This window comes from Cetorhinus maximus, chromosome 15, assembly GCF_964194155.1.
Source record: "Cetorhinus maximus chromosome 15, sCetMax3.hap1.1, whole genome shotgun sequence".
In the NCBI taxonomy this organism is placed as follows: Eukaryota; Metazoa; Chordata; class Chondrichthyes; order Lamniformes; family Cetorhinidae; genus Cetorhinus; species Cetorhinus maximus.
Window position 1 is genome coordinate 58127562 of NC_135893.1, and position 24498 is coordinate 58152059.

Consider the following 24498-nt stretch of genomic DNA (forward strand, 5'->3'; position numbering starts at 1 on the left):
TCTAAGGTCTAGTTAGTATTTGCTGCAAGTCACTGTTAGCTCCTCCCTACATTAAACATCAGCGACACAGCAACAAAATCCACAGTGATTTTAGAAATTTCCAGGTTGTATAAGGGTTTTATTTCATTGTCACAACTCAGCTGTTGCACCTTTTGAAAGTTTCAGACACACACACACACACGCATGCGCACACACAGTGCAGTCACCAACCCCTCCACCACAGTCCCAGTGCAGCCACCATTGCTCTCCACCACGGCACCAGTGCAGCCACCACTGCCCCTCCACCATGATGTTATCGCGCTCCCTCACTCCCAACACCACCACAGCCCCTGTGCAACCGCCACCGCCCTTCACCACTGCCCCAGTGCAGCCAATTCCCCTACAACACTAGAGTCTCTGCACAAAGAGGCAGGTTCCAAGTAGAGTATATACACCAGAACTCGGCTCATGTTTCACCAGGACACAAAAGAACACTTCTACATTTCAGCCCAACTTGAGTCATTGTTTTATTGAAATCAATAGTATATTTAGTTAGATAGCTCGAGAGTTCTCAAGCTTAATAGTGGATGTTCCAGAAGACTTTACCTGCTCTTGAGACTGACGCATGGGTCCAGGCACGTTCCTCTGATTCTGTGCCTTCTGTTGCTGAAGCAGCAGTCGCTAATATTAAGAAAGGACAGTAAAAGTGTAAATGGAGTAATCAATGGCTAGCTGGTCGCGTATAGGACATCAAAAATCTGGTCCTCAAGGGGAGCAGAACCCGTCACATTTTATTGTTTTGACCCATAAGAAGATATATAAGTTTTTGTACACTGAGACCCATGGGGAGGTAGGTTACTCAATGCTGCAGGATGCCTTGGAACTGCTGAATAAGCTGGGGGAGCTTTGGGTGCTGTCATTTGCCAGGACCTTGGTTTAGTGTCTACTCAAGTCTGCACACCTGAAAGGACATTTTCTCCTTAACTTTGCAATGGGCTGACAGCAGATGCAAATAACTTCTCTTTTTCTTGCTTGCTTTTACTGTTGGCTGAAGCACCGAATCTCAGCATGACAGGGTTAGGAAGAAGTCTGGTCTCCCCACTCCACGCAGTCTGACTCACAGGGATGAGCCAGTGGTAGCTCAGACTGGGGGGTGGGGTTGGGAAATAAGAGAAAGCACACCTACCTAGGACATGCTTGCTACCTTCCCACTGATGATGGATTGAATAATTGCATGCTACAGCACAAATTCCAACCTGTCCTATTTGCAGCTATTTTCTTTGGGAGATGTTTAGGAAGGGGAACGCAAGTATTTGGAAGGGTTGGAGGTGGCAATGGTGTTCTCTCCAGGAATGGGCCAGACATGTGTGTTCTGTAAGTCTAAGAATAAGCTAACCTCACTACCCATTTCCAATAAATGCTGCTGAATGCTTTAGGCTGCTATAGGGGTGCCATGCTGGCAGACACTTCTTTACTTTGTCTTTCAATCACCCCTGCCTCAATGTGCAACTCCACAAATTCTGAACTGTGCACTGATGCCTTATTTGAGTGTCAGCACACAATTTGAACTCAGGTGGCACTGCAGCATGGTGGGCCCTGCCCTCACCTAACACCATGAGCAGTTTCCAGCAGGGACCATTGATAATGATCAAAAGGAATCCAGGCTAATCCAAGCCACAGATATCCATTACAGCATTCATACCACTGCCCTGAATGAGATTAGCTAACCCGACACAGATCATGGGTTGAGCCTGGGATTTTAAGTCAAAATAGCACTGTTACTCTGGGTGAGTTTATAGTTAATGGGATTCATTGTTTCTACTCTTGGCAGAAGGATCATAGAAACAAACTGTTGCTTTACCTGTAGCTGGGAGATCTGTGAAAGTTGAGATAGCTGGTTCAACTGGGAGAGCTGGTTCAGCATGGCTACCTGCTGGGGGCCAAAATTCAATAGTGCAGTGTTTAGGCTCCCATTGGCTGTTGCATACTTCAGTAATGATGCTGGAACCTTTTGGGAAGAGAAGAGAATTTTAAAATGAGCCACTAGGATTCAAACATTTAGATGTTCTGCCTGGTTATTAATAGGTATCCAGACCACACATAACTTTACTGTCCAAGTGGCTTCTACAGGTTTTTAGAAACTTGTCGTAAGTAAAAAGAAAATCTGCAATATGCATGGTTGAGGGATCAATCATATTTCAAAAGATAAATCATCCCCACAGCTTCTCATCCCCTCCTCTGCAACACCTATTCATGAGCTGGAGTGACTTGTATCCTCCACCCAGCACTATGCAGATATTGTGATGTTGCCACATAGTGAGACTTGGCAATGCATTCTATTATTACACATCCCAGACACTGCAGCACCTATAGCCAGTCAGCCTTTCCACCAATTGGAGAAAGCATAACACCACCCCCCAGCCTACAGTCATCAGCAACAGAAAGCTTTTCTGGAACTTGTTTGATGTTAGTGTAGTATATACACCCATACTTCAAAAAGATCACAGAATGCAGAAAAAGTTCTGCATTCCAAGCATACAACAGCCTATTCAGTAGACCCATCACCCTAAAGCTGAGGGCAGATGAGTAGAAAGACACTTTCGATATGTTCCTCCCATGCCTCTGAATAATTTAGAACGAGATGCACTGAGACATCTAACCACCTTACTTAGAGCAAAGAACACAACTAATTATGGACACCTGCTTGCCACCCATGCCAAGAATTAAGGTGAAAATTTGGCAAGTGGCCAAACACTGGTTGCTTCTTGATTAACTTAACGAAACAAAATGGGTGGAGGGGAACCTGGGAAAAGCTAAGGAAATCACAAAAGAAGTCCACGTTTGTGTACCTGAGGGGATAATAATGGAGGAGGCACTTGAGCGCGGAGATTAGGCTGAGATGAGTTAAGAGGTTGTGCTGGAGGCTGTTGCATGCCCCTGGCTTGTGCTGCTGCATTGCTGCCGCCAAATATGTTAGGATTGCCATTCTGTAAACAGAGCACAAGCAGCATCAGAGCAAAGATCCATGATTTTAAACACATCACAGCATCATAGCAGAAAGACCCACGCAGACAGAGTCAGTGTGGGGAAAGACAAGAGATAACAATGTGCTGAACATTCAACAGGTTTCACACCAACAGTTCTATCAATGACAATTGCCTGCTCTGTTTCGTTCCAAATACATTGAACCATGGCCTCCTCCTCTTCCCTTAGTAATACTGGCTGCACCTTTTTAAAATTAACCCACTCATCCCTGACTTTCTATTTGCACTGCGACTGTTCTTTCAACCAACCCTATCTCATCAGTTCTGCAAAAATTACAAATGTTAAATGTATTTTTTTTCAACAAGCTCAACTGTGATGGTGGCGGGGCAGGGAATGGGAATGACACCAATTAACTGATCTTGCACTCATTCCACAAAGATAAACCTCTTCCGCCAACTTCCACATTAGGACCATTCGCACAGGTAGGATTTATTTCCTTCCTTATACAAGAATTGTCCATTACACTCAACACCATTACTTCCCTAACCGTGACCACGTGGATGGTTTTAACATTCAGGTGAACAAATGTATTGTTTGTGTTCAACTAGCCAATGATCTATGTACAAAATATTCCATAGAAAAAAGTACCAAGGCTGCACTGCTGTTCATAGCTGCTGGATGCTCAGATAGCCATCCCTAAATGATCTGTATACAGCATCTGGGGACTGCTTTTTTGTTGGGTACATGATACATCACTGATCGAGTATGCAGTGTGAACAGAAACAATGGCAGGATCCATACCGACTTCTAAAAGGAAAGTGGATAAACAATTAAATAAAAAAAGAGGGTACATGAAAAGCTCAGAATAATCGGATTAAGAAAGTAGCTCTTTCATTGAGTTGGCACAACAGAAATGGCTCAAATAGCCTTTTTCTGTGCTGTTAAGTTCTACTTTTGGCTGCTGGATTGTCCCAGCATTTCTTACAAGCAGGAAAAAGTGCCAGGACAGAGCTGAAATTATAGATCTCCAGCATTCTAAAAAAATAGCTGAAGGCCACACATGAACCTACAAGCAAGCATCTCAAAAGTAGTACCATCAGACACTGACTGTCTGTTTTCGCATTGGCAAGATAATTGGGGCAGGGTGAGAAGGAGCAAGAGGAACAATGAGGCAAAAATAAGGAAGAGCAAAATGTTTAGAACAATCTTGAATATTTCACTGAAATGAATATTATCTCTCGACAAATTACAGTTGGCTCCCTGCACATGGCAGGTTGCGAACAGACTCACCTGTCTAACAGAATTCAAGTTTTGAATGCCCAGCCCCACTGAGCCAAAGGCCTGATTAGGTAGTGCACTGTTTGAAGGGGGAAGCTTCACGCTTGGTGTGGACATGTACGGTAAGTTTTGGGGCTCTTCTGCTATAATGCCATCTTGATTGGACAGAGACAAAGACAGCTGGGCAGGGAAAGCGGGTTTGGAAAAAGCACACAACGGAAAGCCCATCAGCAGCAGAAAGGCAGGACATGGCAGGAACAAGAGAAGAGACGAAGGGTTAGCATCTATTTGAAGTCCATAAGCAGAGTTAAATGGCTTGCTACCAACAGAAGGATTCCATAATGCACAAACAAGTCACATTACCAATGCTGACTACTGGCAGATACAGCATACAAAGTGAGTACAGCCACATTGTGTAGGAAAACGTTTGAGCGTGATAATGAATTTTGAGTAAATCAAAATATTGCTTGTGTATAAGACAAGCCCCTAGTTTCATAAGCGAATACAGTTAAATAAACCATGAAGGATCAATGTTTAATTACCGTCAGTGGTTCTTTGTTTTAATTAACACTGGGGTCTTGCTTCCAGAATGGAATCCAGATAAATAATAGTGATGGCCGTTCCCAGAATCAAATTAGCCTCACATCCCACTTTTGTACCACTCATGTCTACAAAATTAACTGAGGGTGATAAAAAAAAGTATCCATCTGTTTCTATCACACAGCCAGAACTGGAGGGAATACTAACCTTATCATAATAAGGATTGCGTTCCATGGAAGACTCTTTGGAAATCGGAGGACGAGAAGCATGTCCTTTGCCTATAATGCCATTATATTCTCCAATGTTCATGCCGTGCTTGTCCATCTCCATTCTCTTATCTCTTAACATACCTGGAAAGGCGGGAGGTTCAGGCAGGTTTGCTCACTGTTGTTTAAATGTGGTCAGCTAACAATGATTCTATTCAGAACCGAAAATTGTTGTATGCGAGTGGAGGATGTTAATTTGAGTTCATTGCAGGCAGCTTACCAACAGGTATGTCCGTCTTATTGCTCTTGGTTTCTTCAGCAGACTCCCTCTGTAACATGCAGAAACCACCTTAAATATCAGAATTATTTGCATTCAGGTAAATTCACATCCGCATTATCAGTAGGAAGCCTAGGAGACCATTTCTCCCACTCCCAGTTACTGTTCTACCCTCAGCTTATAGGGTGGTGATTTAAGAACAGGTCACCATTCTGCCTTTCTCAACCAAGAAATTGAACGGTACATGAATGAATGTCAACGGCAAAGGGCAACTTCGAGTTGAGCACCTTGGGTTGGGAAGATAAATGTTATTCAAAGCATGGCTACCTATTGCTGCTGGGTAACAAGCACTGAACCACCTCACTCAAGTGTTGGTGAACATATGGATAGTAAAGCAGCAGTATTCTGGATCCTAGCTAAAGAGGAGCAGAGTTCCTCGAAAGAAAAAATGGCAACCACTAATTTCTTTTTGACACAGCAGACAGTGGTTACTAAGAATTTACACTCCATATTGCATTAACAAGCAGTGCCAGCATTAAGAATCACCTTGAGCAAAAAACACTGTTCCTGCTAGGATATCACATTTTTCAATCCCGTTCCTATCACAAACACTTCAGAATCCCAAAGCACTTTCAAGCCACAATAAAACCTCAGAACAAGATTGAAATCAATCAATCCTTTCACTCTTCTAAATTAAGTTTGAACCGGAGCCCCAGAACAGAAACGACATCACTGACACATATTCCCGACCCCTACTCTATCTTAGAGAGAAAAACTCTAACTCCATTAGTGATAGTATCAGTCAGGTATTTGTCTGCACACTGAAGGAATGGGGTAGGAAAGAGAGAGAAAGGAGAGAACTGAAGTATTCACAGCCACATTGTCACTTACAGGAAATCCAATGTTAGAGAATTGCTTCATTAATTGATTCATCCACATATCATCTGGTTTGCTTCCTCCTTTCATCATGCCCTATAGAAAAAAAAAAAGTCACATATGAGACACTGGGAGCAGGGAAACCAAAACCTATAGATTCAAAACCCCAAACCTGCTTGAAAAAAATTACGGTTTGTCACACTGGCACTCATCACACACATATACCCCAATATTTATTTTTGAGATACTGCTTTTCTTTATAATTTGCTCGCCTGTTCCTGCCCCCTCCTCCCCTCTCTGCATCACACACCCATGTCTGAGACCAGGCTGGGTATTCAGAGATGGGTGGACATGTTCACAATGTGACACTTTGCAGTGATCCTGCAACATGTTGCATTGCATAGACTGAATTGCAGAAGAGAAGGACCAGAAGTAAAACACCAAAACAAACTGATAGCAACTCAAAACATCACTGTTAATTGATTAAATCACAGTTTTGGACTCCAGTGCAGCATCATTTACAGCAATACAGTGGTACTTGCAGTGGCTTTTTAAATTAGATATTAAACTGATAGCCATCTAATTATTTTAAATTCACATTCATTACAGCTAATATCATGAACCTCTTATAACATTGTTTATCAGTACTTTAGAACATAAGAACACAAGAACATAAGAAATAGGAGCAGGAGTAGACCATATGGCCTGCCCCACCATTCAAAGCAAGCATGGCTGATCATTGGTTTCAACTCCACTTTGCTGTCCACACCCCATATCACTTGATTCCCTGAGACACTAAAAATCTGTCTATCTCAGCCTTAAATATATTCAATGATGGAGAATCCATAACTATCTGGGGCAAAGAATTTGAAAGAATTGAAAGAAGAAATGTCTCATCTCAGTCCTAAATGATTGGTTCCTTATCTTGAGATTATGCCGTGTTCTAGATACCCCAGCCAGGAGAAACAGCATCTCAAGAGTCACCTTATCAAGCCCCATCAGAATCTTGTATGCTTCAACGAGATAATTTCTCATGCTTCTAAATTACAGATAATATAAACCCAACATACTCAGCCTATCATCCCAGGGACCTATCTAACAAACCTTCACTGTACTGTCTTGAATGCAAGTATATCCTTCCTTAAATGTGGAGATGAAATCTGCGCACAGTACTCCAGGTGTGGTCTCACCAAAACCTTGTACAATTACATTCTGTAACATCCAACAAGTACAGAAAGATTTGAACAAGGTTAGAAGCCAAGTGCTTTAAAAATAAAGAGGCATAAAAACATGCACACAGTACATCTTTAAGTTCAGTGGTGTAGTCGTAAGCACCCACCTTTTGAGCCATCTTTTTTGATGCCCAGTTTGAAGAGGAGCTGTTATCCTGTGAGATGTTGCTGTTCCACATCACTGACTCCCCTTCCTCCTCCTCCCAGCTAGAGTGACGAGTTCCTGGCACCGATGCTTCCTCATCACCCCAGCCATCTTGCATAGGTTTGGGGGCTGTAAAGAACAGACCACTGAATACAACTGTCAAGAAAATTATGGTCTGAATTTCCCTCCCAACCTCTTTTAGAAACCCAAGGGCTGTGAACATTTTTGAGTAATGCTGGTCTCGGTCTGAGATGAGAACACAATATTTTCCATAATTCATTTATGCTACTCATCCAGTTGGGTTAATACCATGCAGGAACATTAAACACCCAAACAGAAGGACAGTGCACAACCCAGTACAGTGATATGCCATAACATGTCTCGCAGGGACGTTCATGTAATTCTGCACACGAAAAAAATATGTAGATTGTTACGTTTATTTATTTTCACAACCTCAACCAGAAGCTGAAGGACATTAGAAGGTTGCAGACCTTTCCCTTGGGAGAGGGGCGGCAATGGCATTTGTCTGTCAGAGGGAGTAAAAGGAAGGCTGACTTCAAGTTTTTAACCAGTGGCCTGATACAGACTTGCATTTGTACAGCCTTAAGAGCAGGCTGCCTGTATGTGCACTTGAACAGAGAAAGGCTCTCAACACTGGAGAAACCTATAGATGGGAAATAATTCAAATAAAAAAGTGACAGGGTAACAATGCCTGACAGCAGGTCTAAACCTCAATTAGTGCATTTCGTGGCTAAATAGTCAAGACATCTACACCAAATATTAAGAATGGAATCCATGCAATTGGTTGAATAGACTGCTAGATGGAGTGGAGCAAAGCACACTTGTTAAGGAACAAACAAAATAAATGCTGAAAGTAACAAACCAAACTAGTGATGGAGCTTATTACCCAAAGCCCCAGTGCATAATGAATCACACCTACTCTTCAAATTTGCACCAGTGTTGAAATTAGAAAGCGTTGAGTTTTACCAGGTCTATTTGGAGGCGGTGGGGCAGCTGGGGTGTTGCCCCAACCAGAGGTACCAGCACTGTCATTAACTGGCTCTCTCCAGCTGGTTCCTGTATCCATGGGTTGACCCCAAGCTGCGGTTCCATTGTCCACTGTCACGGTTAGAGCAGGCGGTTCTCCCCAAGAGGATTCTGGTTTTGTTTGAATGTTGCAAGGTTCTCCCCAACCTTTATTAAACAAAAAAAAAATGCCCAGTTGATATCCTTGTCAACACAAGCTGCTCTTCCACTTTGGTGCTAAAATGAAGAGAATGTGCTACTTGTTTGGGAGAGGGATTTAGAATACAAACTACACAAATACCCCATAACTCTACATTACTCACGAATCAAATATGGTGCTTTCTTGTCACTAACACAATACGCCAAGCATAATACACAAATAATCTCTGCAGCCATCTTCCTCCTATCCCCGCTCACCTAAAAAAAGACCCTCCAGATACATCTGTCACTTCCAATGAAATGCAGCACAGGCTCCTGTGTGTAGCAGACCTCACAACCTTGCTGATTGTCGCCTCCTTCACCTAGGTGTAAGAGACTGAGTTATATGCATAAAGGTGTCCTAGCCAGGATCAATTATCTCATCACACACTATCAATCCAATGAGGGTCCTTACAGACCCATCAGTGCAGCTATATCAGGCCTTTCCTCCTCCATTCCCCAAACACCACATCTGGACAAGAGACCGGAATTGCAAGAAGATATGCAAGGGTGGGCCACAAGGCAGCACCCAGCCTAGCCTTAGTGCTCTGCCATAACTTGCAGCTGGAATTTGTAACACCAATAGGGAAACTTTAGGGGACAGTGATCACATATACGATTTAGGTTGGCTATGGAAAAGGACAAGGAGCAATCCAGACTAAGAACAATTAATTGGGAGAGGGTCAATTTCAATTAGGTGAGAATAGATCTGATACAGATAAACTGGAATCAAAGATTAACAGGCAAAACTGTAACTGAAAAATGGGTGGAGGACGTAGTTCAGGCACACTCAAGGTACATTCCCACGAGGGGAAAAATTAGGGCAAACAAAGTCAGAGTTGCCTGGATGGCAAAGAGATACAGAGTAAAGGTGGTGCAGAAAAATGGTGTACATAACAGATGTCAAGTTGAGAATACAAGTGAGAACCAGTCTAAGTATAGGAAGTTCAGAGGGGAAGTGTAAAATGAAATGAAAGTATGAGAAGAGGCTGGCAACCAATATAAGAGGGAATCCAAAAGTCTTTTACAAGCATATAAGGGGTGAAAAGGTGGTAAAAAAGGTGTAGAGCAGATTGGGGACCAATAATCATATTGACACACGGAGGCAGGGGCATGGCTGAAGTATGAAATTAGTACTGTGCACGCATGGAAGATGCTGCCAAAGTTATAATGAAAAGCAGTGGAGTTGAGACACTGGATGGGCTAAAAATTGATAAAGAGGGGCAATTAGACGGGCTGGCTGTATTTAAAGTTGATTAGTCACCAAGGCTAGATCAGAAAGATCCAAGAATGCTGAGGGAAGTAAGGGTGGAAATTGTAGAGGCACTTAATCATGTGGGATCTGGGGAGAATAGATGGGGAGGAACTTCCCATTGGTGAAAAACCAGAGCACACTGATTTGAAGTGATTGGTGAAAGAACCAGGAGCAACATGATTTTTTTTTTACAAAAACATGGAGTTAGGAACCGGATGCACTGCCTGAGATTGGTGAAGCAGATTCAACTGTGGCTATCAAAAGGGAATTGGATAATTATCTGAAAATATAAGGTCTGAAGGCCTATGAGAAAATGGCAGGGGATTGGGACTAGCTGAGCTGCCCTTCCAAAGAGCCACTACGGACATGATGGGCTGATTGGGCTTCCTGTGTTGTAGCTATTCTATGATTCTAAGATTCAAGTGGTCAACAGCGCTGTACATGTAGTAAGCATGATAAAAGACATGTGTAATTTAAATTGCAAGAACATTTTTTCTTTCCCTGAGGTCAGTGTTTTTCCACTGTAGATCACTCTATTCTCAACACAAAGCAATACTTGCAATCTGAATCGATCCCTCTCGATGGTATTATTCCCCACATCAAGGTAAAATACGATCTAGGCAGCCAGTTGGATTAGTACATTAGCTACTGTAGTAAAGGCCCAGCGGAGATGTACAAGGGGCTTACAGTACAGCACATGCTTCATTCATCACAAAATAACAGGCATTTACAGATCAGATTCAGCTACAGTGATTAAGTGTTTTTGGCACCTCATTTGCCAACACCAGTGTTACTCGGAATGTTTTAAGAAGTCTAGCTTCTGTTCAACTTGGAACAATCCACCCATCACAAATAAAATGCAACTTGTGTCACTTCTTAGATGAGAACCTGAATGCCTTGACAAGTCATTAGTCTCCCCTCCACACCCTGTACTGCTCATTCAGCAGGAGAATAATACCTCTGCTATTTTCACCCAATGGACCCATGTGCTATCATTCAATAGCTTGTGAACAACACCAAGTAGGATCGCTGATCTTCCAAGACTAGCTTTTCTTGACTTCTTCCATCCATGTTAATTCAAACCACAACTTCACCAGCTCCCATTTCCTCCTTCCTTTCAAAATGCCTCACTGCCTTTCCAAGTATCCAGCTTTGTAATCTCCGGCTGATGTTCTGCCCTTTTCCCCCTTGCATGAATGATTACCCCTCCTTGTATAAGGAAGAACAAGGCAAGACTGCAGGGTAGCACTAGAGGTAATGATAACGAGAGTGTGAAAGGCAGGCACAGACCTTACAAATATGAGTGCATCAGCAAATAAGGTCAGAATAAGGGAAAATGGTTAAAAAAAAAGACAGAATTAAAAGCTCTTCATCTGACTGCTCGCAGAATTTGTAAACAAGGTGAATGAGTTGATAGCACAAAAGAAATTAATGTAAAAGGAAAAGGTGGAGGGTTGTTCTGTTAATAAAGCATGAAATTAGTATTGTAATGAGAAATAAATAATGGTTCAGAAGACCTCAATATAGAATCGGTTTGGGTGGAGATAAGAAATAGCAAAGAAAGTCACTGGTGGAAGTAGTTTATAGGCCCAGTAACAGTAGCTACATTATAGGACACAGCATAAATCAAGAAATAATGGGGCTTGTAGGAATGGTACTGCAATAATCATGGGCAATTTTAATCTTCATTTAGATTAGATGAATCAAATGACAAAGGTAGCCTGGAACACAAGTTCACAGAATGTATTCAGGACAGTTTCTGAACAATATGTTCTGGAACCAACCAAGGAGCAGGCTATATTACACCTGGTAATTTATAATGGGAAGGATTAATTAATGACCCCATAGTAAAGTGTCCTTTAGGCAAGAGTGATCATAACATGATAAAATTTCACAGTTCGAGGGTGAGAAATGTGTGTCTAATACTAGTGTCTTAAACTTAAATAAAGACAATTAATTACAAGGGTATAATGACAGAGTTGGCTAAAGTGGACTTGGAAAATAAAATATAAGATGGCAGAGAAGCAGTGACAGACATTTAAGAAGTTATTTCATAACTCTCAACAGAGATAAATTCCATTGAGAAAGAAAGACTGAGAAGGATGCACAACCCATGGCTAGCTAAGAGAGTTAAGGATAACATCAAATTGAAAGAAGTGTTGTACAATCCTGCAAAGATTAGTAGGCCAGAAGATTGGAAAAGCTTGAGGGACCAACAAAGGATGACTAAAAAAAATAGAGGGCGAAATTAGAGTCCGAGAGAAAGCTAGCAAGAAATATAAAACAGACAGTAATAGCTTCTATACAGGGTTCAAAATAGACAGGGAACGGTGGGTGAATTCGCCCTCGAAGGCCTCCAAAAAACTGAAAAATTAATTACAGGGTGAAAAACGAGAGAAAAATCACCCCCATACTTGGGAGACACAGAATCTGTGAGCAGCCAGCTGCTTTTCCAATCAAAGATTCTGATTCTCCCATACTCACTGCACCATCTCCTCCAATCACAGGTTCCCTCTCTCTCACTTTTGCTGCTCCTCAAGAGACAGGATCTATGAGAGGGAGAGCAGCAAGGGTAGGAGAGGGGGAACTTGTGACTGGAGGAGCTCACAATTGAAGAAGCAGTTATTCTGGCTAGTCCTACTGCTACAATCACCAATCATTTCACAAGGAGGCTGTTTTGAAGGGAGGTTAAGAAATGGCTTCCACTGTAAGGGCCAGACAACCTAGATAAATCAGGGTAGGGTTTGTGCTTGGGCTTTACAGTTGGGGTTGGATAAACTAGGTAAATTACCTATTTTAGGCTCTGTTTCTTTTTTTCAGCCATTGAATCTGTGCGGCATCCATCCCTGCTGTTTAAGGGCATACTTGTTAGTGTCCAAAGTAATTGGTGCATGTTAATATACCCATAGGGATTAAGAATCCTGTCAAGGAGGGAATTTTTGTGGGTATTTGTAAGTTTTAAGTCTGGGTGAAAACTGTCGTGCCTTATACTGGTTCAAACCATTTGGTAACTTTGTTAATTTTACAATTCACTGTTTCTCTTCTCTTTTCCTTTGTAGTGACCATTTCATAATAGTTACAATCCCCATAATTTCCAAGGAGTGAAGCCCATGTTGCATAAAATACCTTATTCTCTGTTTTAATGACACCAAGATGACCTGTATATAAAAGATGACATTGTTTGTATTGGGCTGCATAGATTACATTGTGTTATTTACATGTAATCTTTTGATTTATAAAGTTTGTCTTTTCCTGTTAATTCCCCAATCATATCCTTTAAGGGGCCAACGCTTACATTAGCTACTCTTTTCCTTTTTGTATACGTATAGAAGCAGGGGGCAAAGTAACTTTTTCTCAAGGGCTACTTTTTTGGTTTTCAGGGGCTCCTTTCTCATTCTCACCAACTGCTTTAAAGTAAGCATTTGTCCCTTAGAGGATGAGGCTGAGAAATTCATGGGAAACAAGGAAATGGCAGAGACACTGAACAAATATTTTGCACCTGTCTTCACAACAGAAGACATAAAAAAGGTCCAAAAATAGAAGAAAATCAAGAGACAAAGGGAGGGGGGAAAACTTAAAGCAATCATAATCACTAAAGAAAAAGTCATAGGAAAACTAATAGGACTAAAGGCCGACAAATCCCTTGGACCTGATGGCCTGCATCCTAGGGTCTAGGCTGCAGAGATCGTGGATGAATAGGTTGTAATCTTCCAAATTTCCTGAGATCCTGGAAAGGTCCCAGCGGATTGGAAAACTGCAAATGGAACTCCTCCATTAAAGAAAGGAGGGATACCGAAAGCAGGAAACTACAAGTCAGTTAGCCTAACACTTGTCATAGGAAAATGCTAGAATTCATTATTAAAGTAGTAATGATAGGACATTTAGAAAATCGTAATACTATCAGGCAGAATCAATGTGGTTTTGTGCAAGGGAAATCTTGTTTGACAAATTTATTAAGAGTTCACTGAGGATGTAACAATCAGGGTGGATAAAGGGGAACCAGTAGAATTAGTGTATTTGGAGTTCTAAAAGGCATTCGATAAGGTGTCACATAAAAGATTACTACACAAGATATGAGCTCATGGTGCTGGGAGTGGTATATTAGCATGGATGGAGGCTTGGCTAGCTACAGGAAACAAAAGTCAGGATAAATGGGTCATTTTGCAGGTCATAAAACTAACTAGGAGTGCAATCAGTGTCGGGGCTCAACCATTTACAATCTATATTAATGAATTGGACAAAAAGACTGAGCATACTGTAGTAAAATTTAATGAAACAAAATACAATACGATACAAAAAGTACGTAGGAAAGCAAGTTGTGAGGAGTGCACAAAGAGTCTGCAAAGGAATATAGATTAAGAGAGTGGGCAAAAATTTGGCAGATGGAGTGTAAAGTGAGGTTTTCCATTTTGGTAAGAAGAATTGAAAAGCAGAATGTTATTTAAATGAGAAAGACTGCAGAATGCTGTGGTAGAGGGACCTGGCTGTCCTTGACAATGAATCCGAAAAAGTTAGCAAACAGGTATGTAGATGGATTGGGAAATTCACAGAATTGTTACGGTGTAGGAGGCGGCCATTTAGCCCATCATATCTGCACTGGCTCTCTGAATGAGCATTATGATTCGGTGCCGTTCTCCTGCCTTTTCCCTATAACCCTACACATTGTTTCTATTTAAATAATCATCTAATGCCCTCTTGAATGCCTTGTTTGAACCAGCCTCCACCACACTTCCAGGCAGTGAACTCCAGACCTGAACCATTCTGTATGTGAAAAAGTTATTTCCCACATCATATTTGTGCCCTTTCATTCTTGATCCTTTTACGAGCAAGAATAGTTTCTCCTCATCTATCCTGCCCAGTCCCCTCATGATTTTGAGCACTTCTATCAAATCTCCTCTTAGCCTTCTCCTCTCCAAGGAGAACAGTCCCAACTTCTCCAATCTATTTTCATAACTGAAGTTTCTCATCCCTGGAACCATTTTTGTAAACATCTTCTGCACTCTCTCCAATGCGTTCCCATCCTTCCTAAAGTATGGTGCCCAAAACTGTACACAATACTCCAGCGGAGGTCTAGCTTGTGTCCTATACAAGTTCAGCATAACCTCCTTGCTCTTATACTCTATGCCTCTACTAATAAAGCCTGGGATACTGCATGCTTTATTAACTGCTCTCTCCACCTGTCCTGCCACCTTTAGTGACTTATGCACTTATACACCCAGGTCCCTCTGCTCCTGCACACCCTTTAGAGTTGTATCCCTTATTTTATATCAGCTCTCCATGTTCTTCCTGCCAAAATGAATCACCTTGCACTTCTCTGCATTGAACTTAATCTGCCACCTATCTGCCCACTCCACCAACTTGTCTATGCCCTTCTAAAGTCCTACACTGTCCTCCTTACAGTTTACAATGCTTCCAAATTTTGTACCATCTGCAAACTTTGACATTTCCCCTGCACACCAAGATCTAGATCATTAATATACATCAGGAAAAGCAAGGGTCCTATTATTGACCCCTGGGGAACTCAACTTCAAACCTTTCTCCAGCCTTAAAATTGTCCATTACCATTACTCGCTGTTTCCTATTACTCAACCAATTTTGTATCCACGTTCCTACTGTCCCGTTTATTCTATCAGCTATAACTTTTCTCACAAGTCTGTTGTGTGGCACTGTATTGAATGCCTTTTGGAAGTCCATGTACACCACATCAACAGCATTACCCTCATCAACCTTCTCTGTTACCTCTTCAAAAAATCCAGCGAGTTAGTTAAACACGATTTTCCCTTAAGAAATCCTTGCTGGTTCTTCCTAATCAACCTACATTTTTCTATGTGACTATTACTTCTATCCCAAATAATCCTAGAATAATCTAGAAGCTTCCCCACCATCGGAAGTTAAACTGACTGGTCCGTAATTGCTGGACTTGTCCGTACCACATTTTTTGAACAAGGGCATAATGTTTGCAATTCTCCAGTCCTCTGGCACCTCCCTTAAGTCTAGGGGAGACTGAAAGATTATGGCTAGTACCCCTGCAATTTCCACTCTCACTTCCTTCAATATCCTTAGATGTCATCCCGTCCTGGTGCCTTGTCAGCTTTAATAGCCAGCAGTTTATCCAATACCTCCTCCTTATCAATTTTGAACCCTTCTAATGACAGAGTTTCCTCCTCTGTCACCATGGCCTGAGTAGCATCTAATTCCTTGGTAAAGACAGATGCAAAGTATTCATATAAAACCTCAACCATGTCCTCTGTGTCCATGTGTAAATGCCCTTCTGGTCCTTAATCAGCCCTACTTCTCCATTTACCACCCTTTTACTACTTGTGCGCCTATATGGAGGCGATGGCATAGTGGTATTGTCACTGGACTAGTAACCCGGTATTACCCCGGGTTCCCAGAGGCCCAGGGTAACGCTCTGGTGACCCGAGTTCGATTCCTGCCATGGCAGATGGTGGAATTTGAATTCAATAAAAACCTGGAATTAAAAGTTGAATGAGGACCATGGAACCATAAAAACCCATCTGGTTCACTAATTAGGGAATTAAATGTCATCTTTACCTGGTGAATCCAGGCCAGGTTGACTTTTAAATGCCTTCTGAAATGGCCTAGCAAGCCAATCAGTTGTATCAAACTGCTACAAGTCACAAAAAAGGAATGAAACTGGACAAACCACCCAGCATTGACCTAGGCACCAGAAACGACTACGGCAATCTCAGACCCTGCACCAAGTCCTCCTTACTAACATCTGGGGGCTAGCCCCAAAATTGGGAAAGCTGTCTCATAGACTAGTTAAGCAACAGCCATCCTCATAATCATCCTCACAGAATCATACCTTACATACAATGTCCCAGATAATGTCACCATCACCATCGGTAGTTCAATAGCACCACTACTAACCAAGCTGGCCGAATCCTAAAGGACATAGCTGCTAGACTGGGTCTGCGGCAAGTGGTGAGGGAACCAAGAGGGAAAAACATACTTGACCTCATCCTCACCAACCTGCCTACCGCAGGTGCATCTGTCCATGACAGTATTGGTAGGAGTGACCACTACACAGTCGTTGTGGAGACAAAATCCCGCCTTCACATTGAGGATACCCTCCATCATGTGGCACTACCACCTAAATGGGATAGATTTTAAACAGGTCCAGCAACTCAAGGCTGAGCATCCATGAAGTACTGTGGGCCAGCAGCAGCAGAATTGTACTCGAACACAATCTGTAACCTCATGGCCTGGCATATCCCCTACTCTACCATTACCATCAAGCCAGGGGATCAACCTTGGTTTAATGAAGAGTGCAGGCCAGGTGTAGTACTAGGCATACTTAAAAATGAGGTGTCAACCTAGTGAAGCTATAACACAGGACAACTTGTGTGCCAAACAGCATAAGCAGCAAGTGATAGGAAGAGCTAAGCTATCCCACAACCAATGGATTAGATCTAAGCTCTGCAGTCCTGCCACATCCAGTTGTGAATGGTGGTGGGCAATTAAACAACTCACTGGAGGAGTCGCCTCCACAAATAATCCCCATCCTCAATGATGGAGGAGCCCAGCACATCAGTGCAAAAGATTGCTACAATCTTCAGCCAGAAGTGCCGAATGGATGATCCATCTCAGCTTACTCCGGAGGTCCCCAGCATCACAGATGCCAGTCTTCAGCCAATTCAATACACTCCACGTGATATCAAGAAAGGGTTGAAGGCACTGGATACTGCAAAGGCTATGGGCCCTGACAATATTCCGGCAATAGTACTGAAGGCTTGTGCTCCAGAATTTGTTGAGCCCTAGCCAAGCTGTTACAGTACAGCTACAACACTGGCATCTACCCAGCCATGTGGAAAATTACCAAGGAAGGTCCTGTCCACAAAAAACAGGACAAATCCAACCCGACCAATTGCCGCCCCGTTAGTCTACTTGCGATCATCCACAAAGTAATGGAAGAGGTCAGTAACAGTGCTATCAAGTGGCACTTGCTTAACAATAACCTGCTCACTGACACAGTTTGGCTTCCACCAGGGCCACTCAGCTCCTGACCTCATTACAGCCTTGGTTCAAACATGGACAAAAGAGCTGAACTCCTGAGGTGAGGTGAGAGTGACTGCCTTTGACATCAAGGCCACATTTAGCCGAGTGTGGCATCAAGGGGCCCTTGCAAAACTAGAGTCAATGGGAATCAGGGGGGAAACTCTCTGCTGGTTGGAGTCATACCTTGCACAAATGTGGTTGTTGGAAGTCAGTCATCTCAGCTCCAGGAGTTCTTTAGGGTAGTGTCCTAGGCCCAACCATCTTCAACTGCTTTATCAATGACCTTCCTTCCATCACAGTGTCAGAAGCGGGGATGCTCGCTGATGATTGCGCAATGTTCAGCACCATTCGCGAGTCCTCAGATAATGAAGCAGTCCATGTCCAAATGCCTGAACAATATCCAGGCTTGGGCTGACAAATGGCAAGTAACATCTGTACCACACAAGTGTCAGACAATGGCCATCTCCAACAAGACAGAATCCAACCCCTTGGTGTTCAATGGCATTAACATCACTGAATTGACCAGAAATTAAACTGGACTAGCCATATAAATACTGTGGCTACAAGAGCAGGTCAGAGGCTAGGAATAGTGTGATGAGTAACTAACCTCCTGACTCCCCAAAGCCTGTCCACCATCTACATGGCACAAGTCAGGAGTGTGATGGAATATTCCCCACTTGGCTGGATGACTGCAGCTCCCACAACACAAGATGCTTAATACTGTCCAGGAGAAAGCAGCCCGCTTGATTGGCACTACATCCACAAACATTCACACCCTCCACCACCGACGCACAGTAGCAGCAGTGTGTATCATCTACAAGATGCACTACAGGACTTCACCAAGGCTCCTTTGACAGCACCTTCCAAACCACGACCACTACCATCTAGATGGACAAGGGCAGCAGTCAGACGGGAACACCACCACCTGCAAGCTCCAATCCAATTCATTCACCATCCTGACTTGGAAATATTTCGCCGTTCCTTCACTGTCACTGGGTCAAAATCCTGGAACTCCCTTCCTAATAGCACTGTGGGTGTACCTACACCAACCACTTGGACTGCAGCGGTTCAAGGCGGCAGCTCACCACCACTTTTTCAAGGGCAGCTAGGGACGGGCAATAAATGCTGGCCCAGTCAGCGAAGCCCACATCCCGTGAATGAATAAAAAATAGAACATTTTGGGATTCCCCTTTATGTTGGCTGCCATTCTTCTCTCTCAATCCCTTTGTTTCTCTTAATTGCTTCTGCGCCTCTCTCCTTTGAACCTTCTGCATTCTGCTTGGTTCTCAATTGTATTTTCTACTTGACACCTATCATAAGTACACTTTTTCTTCATCATCTTTAATTTCTATATCCTTTTTCATCCAGGGAGCTCTGGATTTGTTTGCCTCACCTTTCCCTTTTGAGGGAACATAGCTTGATTGTGCCCAGACCATTTCTTCTTTGAAGGTAGCCCGTTGTTCAGCTACAGTTTTTCCCGTCAACCTTTGGCTCCAGTCTATCCAGCCCAGCTCTGTTCTTGCCCCACTGAAGTCAGCTCTCCCCCAGTTAATTAATCTCACTCTGGATTGCCCATTGTCCTTTTCTACCGTCATCCTAAATCTTATGATATAATGATCACTATCTCCTAAATGTCCTCCAGTGACACTTGATCTACTTGGCTCATTTCCAAGAACCAGGTCCAATAGTGCCTCCTTTCTTGTTGGGCTGGACACATACTGCTGTAGAAAATTCTTCTGAATACACTCTAGAAACTCTTGTCCCTCTCCGTCCTTTACGCTACCACTATCCCAGTCTATATCTGGGTAATTAAAGGCCCCCATTATAACTACTCTATAATGTTTGCACCTCTCTGTAATTTCCCTGCAGATTTGATCCTCTACATCTTTCCCGCTAGTTGGTGGCCTAATGACTACACTGAGCAATGTAATTGCATCCTTTTGTTCCTTAGCGCTAGCCAAATTGATTCTGTCCTTGAACCCTCTGGGGCATCCTCTTTCTCCAACACTGCAATGCTCTCCTTATCAAATTAGCTACCTCCTCCTCCTTTTCTTCCTGCCCTATCTTTCCTGAACACTTCGTACCCAGGAATATTTAACACCCAGTCCTGACCTTCCTTGAGCCTGGACTCAGTTATTGCCACATCATCATAATTCTGCATGGCAATCTGCACCTGTAACTCACCAATCTTGTTTACTATACTCCGTGCATTCATATACATGCAATATAACCCTGATTTAGACTTCATTTCTTTCTCCCTTACTCTGACTCCACCTTATTAACTTACTATTCTCTATTCTAGTGCTCTGTCTCTCCCAGTATTTTGTACTTGGTATTACTATCTTACATTCTCTCCCGGTTCCCACATCCCTGCTGAGTTAGTTTTTAGTGACTCCAGTCACCGCTCAAGCTCCGAAACCCGCAGCTCAAGTTTCTGCAGCTGGCAGCCCTTCCTGCCCATGTGGTCATCTAGGTCCCCAGTAGTGTCCATGACTTCCCACACATTAGAGGACACGCATTCGACATGATCAAGCTGCCCTGCCATGTCTTAACTTTGCTTCCATTTCATTAACTTTATTTTACTTTGGTTACTTATATTACTTTATGTTACTGGCCCTGACTTCCCCTCATTCCTATATATATCTTATACTACCAGGGCCCAGGATCGGAGGCTTAACACTTCAGCTTCAACTCAACAGGGACAGCGAGTTCCAGTTGATTTTAAAAAGTGTATTTTGAATGTTTATTCTAACTTGCCTTCAGATTAAACGTAAATAGGAGAAATATTTTACAGATTGATAAACTAAAGACCAGTAGGAAATTTAAAAACAATTTGAAAAACTAATTAAATAAAATAGAGATGCAGGGCCACGCAATGTGTTGTAGCTGCATGGTGTGGGAGCTGGTGGACCCCATTTTGGTTCATAGTGACCACACCTATAGCAAATGTTGGTTGCTCGAGGAACTCCGGCTCAGAGTTGATGAGCTAGAGTCTGAGCTTCGGACACTGCGCCACATCAGGGAGGGGAAGAGTTACCTGGACGCTGTGTTTCAGGAGGCACAGTCACACCCCTTAGATTAACTACCTTAAATTCGGCCAGTGGTCAGGGCCAGGAGGATGTGACTATCAGTGAGGCAGGTAGAGGGATCCAGGAAGTAGCACTGCATGAGCCTCAGCCCTTGCCCTTACCCAACAGGTCTGAGATTCTTGCTCCTTGTGTGGACAAGAGCAGGGACTGTAGGGAGGATGAGCAAACTGACCATAGCACCGTGGTACAGGGAGCCATTCAAGTGGGGGGGAGAAAAGAGAAATATAGTTGTAATCGGGGATAGTATAGTTAGGGGAATAGATACTGTTCTCTGTAGCCAGGATCGAGAGTCCTGAAGGCTGTGTTGCCTACCTGGTGCCAGGGTTAAGGGTATCTCATCTGGGCTGCAGAGGAACTTGGAGTGGGAGGGGAAAGATCCAGTTGTCATGGCCCACGTAGGTACCAACAATATAGGTAGAAAGAGGAAAGAGGGTTCTGCTGAGGGAATACAAGCAGCTAGGAGCTAAATTAAAAAGCAGAACCAAAAAAGAAATAATCTCCGGATTACTACCTGAGCCACGAGCTAATTGGCACAGGGTCAATAAGATTAAAAAGAGGTAAATGCGTGGCTCAAAAGATTGGTGTGGGAGAAATGGGTTCGAATTCATGGGACATTGGCACCAGTACTGGGGAAAGAGGGAGCTATTCCCTTCGGACGGGCTCCTCTTGAATCATGCTGGGACCAGTGCCCTGGCGAATCGCATAACTAGGTTAGTAGACAGGGTTTTAAACTAAATAATGGGGGAGAGGGTTCAGTTGCTTGGAAATATAAAAAAATCAAAGTTTAAGGAGAGGGCAAGAGTGCAGGTTAGTGACGAGACTGTTACCAAAAAGTAAAAGGAAGGGACAGAATGTGTGAGCGCCACATTGTGCCAAAGAATCATAAGAGTAGGAAAAATTGACAATAAGGCAAACTGAAAGGCTTTGTATCTGAATGCGCATAGCATTCGGAATAAAACTAAAGAATTAACAGTGCAAATAGAGATAAATAGGTATGATTTGGTGGCAATTACTGAGACGTGGTCACAGGGAGAACAGGTTTGGGAGTTGAATATCCAAGGGTACTCTGTTTCGGAAGGATACGCAGGAAGGAAAAGGTGGTGGTGTAGCTTTGTTAGTAAAGGAAGAGATCAATGCTATAGTGAGGCATGATATAGGCACTGGAAAGCAAGACATAGAGTCATTCTGGATAGAAATAAGAAATAGCAAGGGAAAGAAGTCCTTGGTGGGAGTAATCTATAGGTCCCCAAACAGTAGTTTAGCAGTAGGGCACAGTATCAACCAGGAAATACTGAGAGCATGTAAGAAAGGCACGGCAATAATCATAGGTGGTTTTAATATGCATATAGTCTGGACTAATCAAATTGGCAAGGGTAGCCTCGAGGGAGAGCTGAGCGTGTATTAGAGATTGTTTCTTGAAGCAATATGCTGTGGAACCAACCAGGGAGCAGGCTATTCTGGATTTGGTTTTGTGTAATGAGGTGGGATTAATTAATGATCTCATAGTAAAGGATCCTCTAGGGAAGAGTGATCATAGCATGCTAGAATTTCAAGTTCAATTTGAGAGCGAGAAACTTGAGTCCCACGTTAGTGTTCTGGAGTTAAACAAAGGTAACTACATAGGCATGAGGGCAGATTTGGCCTTAGTGGACTGGGCAGGAAGACTACAAGGTAGGACAGTTGATGAACAGTGGCAGATATTTACAGAGACATTCAATTCTTCCCAAGTAAAATATATTTCAAAAGAGGAAGAAAGATGGTAAAAAGGGGGGGAAAGCATCCATGGAAGTTAAAGATAACAAAGGCAAAAACTAAGGCATGCCAAATTGCAAAAGTCATTGGCAGGCTGGAAGATTGGGAAACTTTTAAAGATCAACAAAGGGTTACTAAAAAAATAATAAAAAGAGCAACGGTAAATTAAGAAAGAAAACTAGCGCAAAATATAAAAACTGAAAGCAAAAGCTGCTACAAGTATATAAAAGGAAAGAGAGTAGCTAAAGTGAATGTTGGTCCCTTGGAAGATGAGACTGGGGAGTTAATAGTGGGGAACGCAGAAATGGCAGAGACGCTTAATCAATATTTTGCCTCAGTTTTCGCAGTGGAGGACACTAGTACCACCCCAATAGTAACAGGTAGTGCAGAAGGTATAGAGGAGAAACTTAGAATAATCACCACCACTAGAGAAAAAGTACTGAGCAAACAATTGGGATTAAAGGGTGACAAGTCCCCAGGACCTGATGGCCTACATCCCAGGGTCATAAAGGAAGTGGCAGCGGAGATAGTGGATGCATTGGCTATAATATTCCAAAATTCCCTGGATTCTGGAAAGGTTCCAGTGGATTGGAAAAATGCTAATATAACGCCCTTATTCAAAAAAGGGGGTAGGAAACTATAGACCAGTTAGTTTAACGTCTGTCGTTGGTAAATTGTTGGAATCCATTATTAAGGAAGTAGTAATGGGGCATTTGGAAAGTCAAAACGCAACCATCAGAGTCAGCATGGTTTTATGAAGAGTAAATAGTGTATTGACTAATTTGCTAGAGTTCTTTGAAGATGTGACAAGCAAAGTGGATAATGGGGATCCTGTAGATGTAGTATATCTGGACTTCCAGAAGGCCTTTGATAAGGTGCCGCACAAAAGATTAATACACAAGATAAGATCACATAGAGTTAGGGATACTATATTAGCTTGGACAGAGGATTGGCTAACCAACAGAAAGCAGAGAGTCGGGATAAATGGGTCTCTTTCTGGATGGCAAGCTGTAGCTAGTGGGCTGCTACAGGGTTTGGTCCTTGGCCCCCAACTATTTACAATCTATATTAAAAACTTGGATTCAGGGACAGAAGGTACTATAGCTAAATTTGCAGATGACACCAAAATAGGTGGGAAATTAAGTTGCAATGAAGAAATAAATTTAGAAATGGATATGGACAGACTAGGTGAATGGGTCAAAATATGGCAGATGGAGTTTAACGTGGATAAGTGTGAGGTTATCCATTTTGGTCGGAAGAATAAAAAGGCGACTTATTATTTAAATGGAGAGAAACTTCAGAATGCTTCAGTGCAGAGGGATCTGGGTGTCCTCGTGCATGAATCACTGAAAGCTTGTATGCAGGTACAGCAGGTAATAAGGAAGGCAAATGGAATTTTGGCATTTACTGCTAAAGAAATAGAGTATGAACATAGGGAAGTGTTGTTGCAACTGTACAAGGCATTGGTGAGACTGCACCTGGAGTACTGTGCAGAGTTTTGGTCCCCTTACTTGAGGAAGGATGTAGTTGCATTGGAGGTGGTTCAGAGGAGGTTCACTAGATTGATTCCAGAGATGCAGGGCTTGTCTTATGAGGAGAGATTGAGCAGTTTAGGCCTATACTCGCTAGTGTTTAGAA

The 24498-nt window shown here is 42.7% G+C and overlaps 1 protein-coding gene across 9 annotated transcripts in view; it reads right to left on the minus strand.

Annotated features, from left to right (window-relative positions):
- Positions 1-24498, minus strand: part of LOC144690709 (trinucleotide repeat-containing gene 6A protein-like) — a 248042-nt gene that overhangs the window by 30287 nt on the left and 193257 nt on the right. For 8 of the 9 annotated variants that reach the window (XM_078558467.1, XM_078558472.1, XM_078558464.1 and 5 more), the window contains 8 exons: positions 8506-8712; positions 7481-7647; positions 6157-6237; positions 5269-5317; positions 4990-5132; positions 2829-2966; positions 1841-1987; positions 586-660 (listed from right to left, as the gene is read on the minus strand). In XM_078558467.1, coding sequence (XP_078414593.1) covers positions 586-660; positions 1841-1987; positions 2829-2966; positions 4990-5132; positions 5269-5317; positions 6157-6237; positions 7481-7647; positions 8506-8712 — 1007 coding nt within the window. Of the gene's footprint in view, positions 1-585; positions 661-1840; positions 1988-2828; positions 2967-4254; positions 4423-4989; positions 5133-5268; positions 5318-6156; positions 6238-7480; positions 7648-8505; positions 8713-24498 lie in introns of all 9 variants that reach the window. The other variant, XM_078558471.1, reaches the window with a different exon arrangement.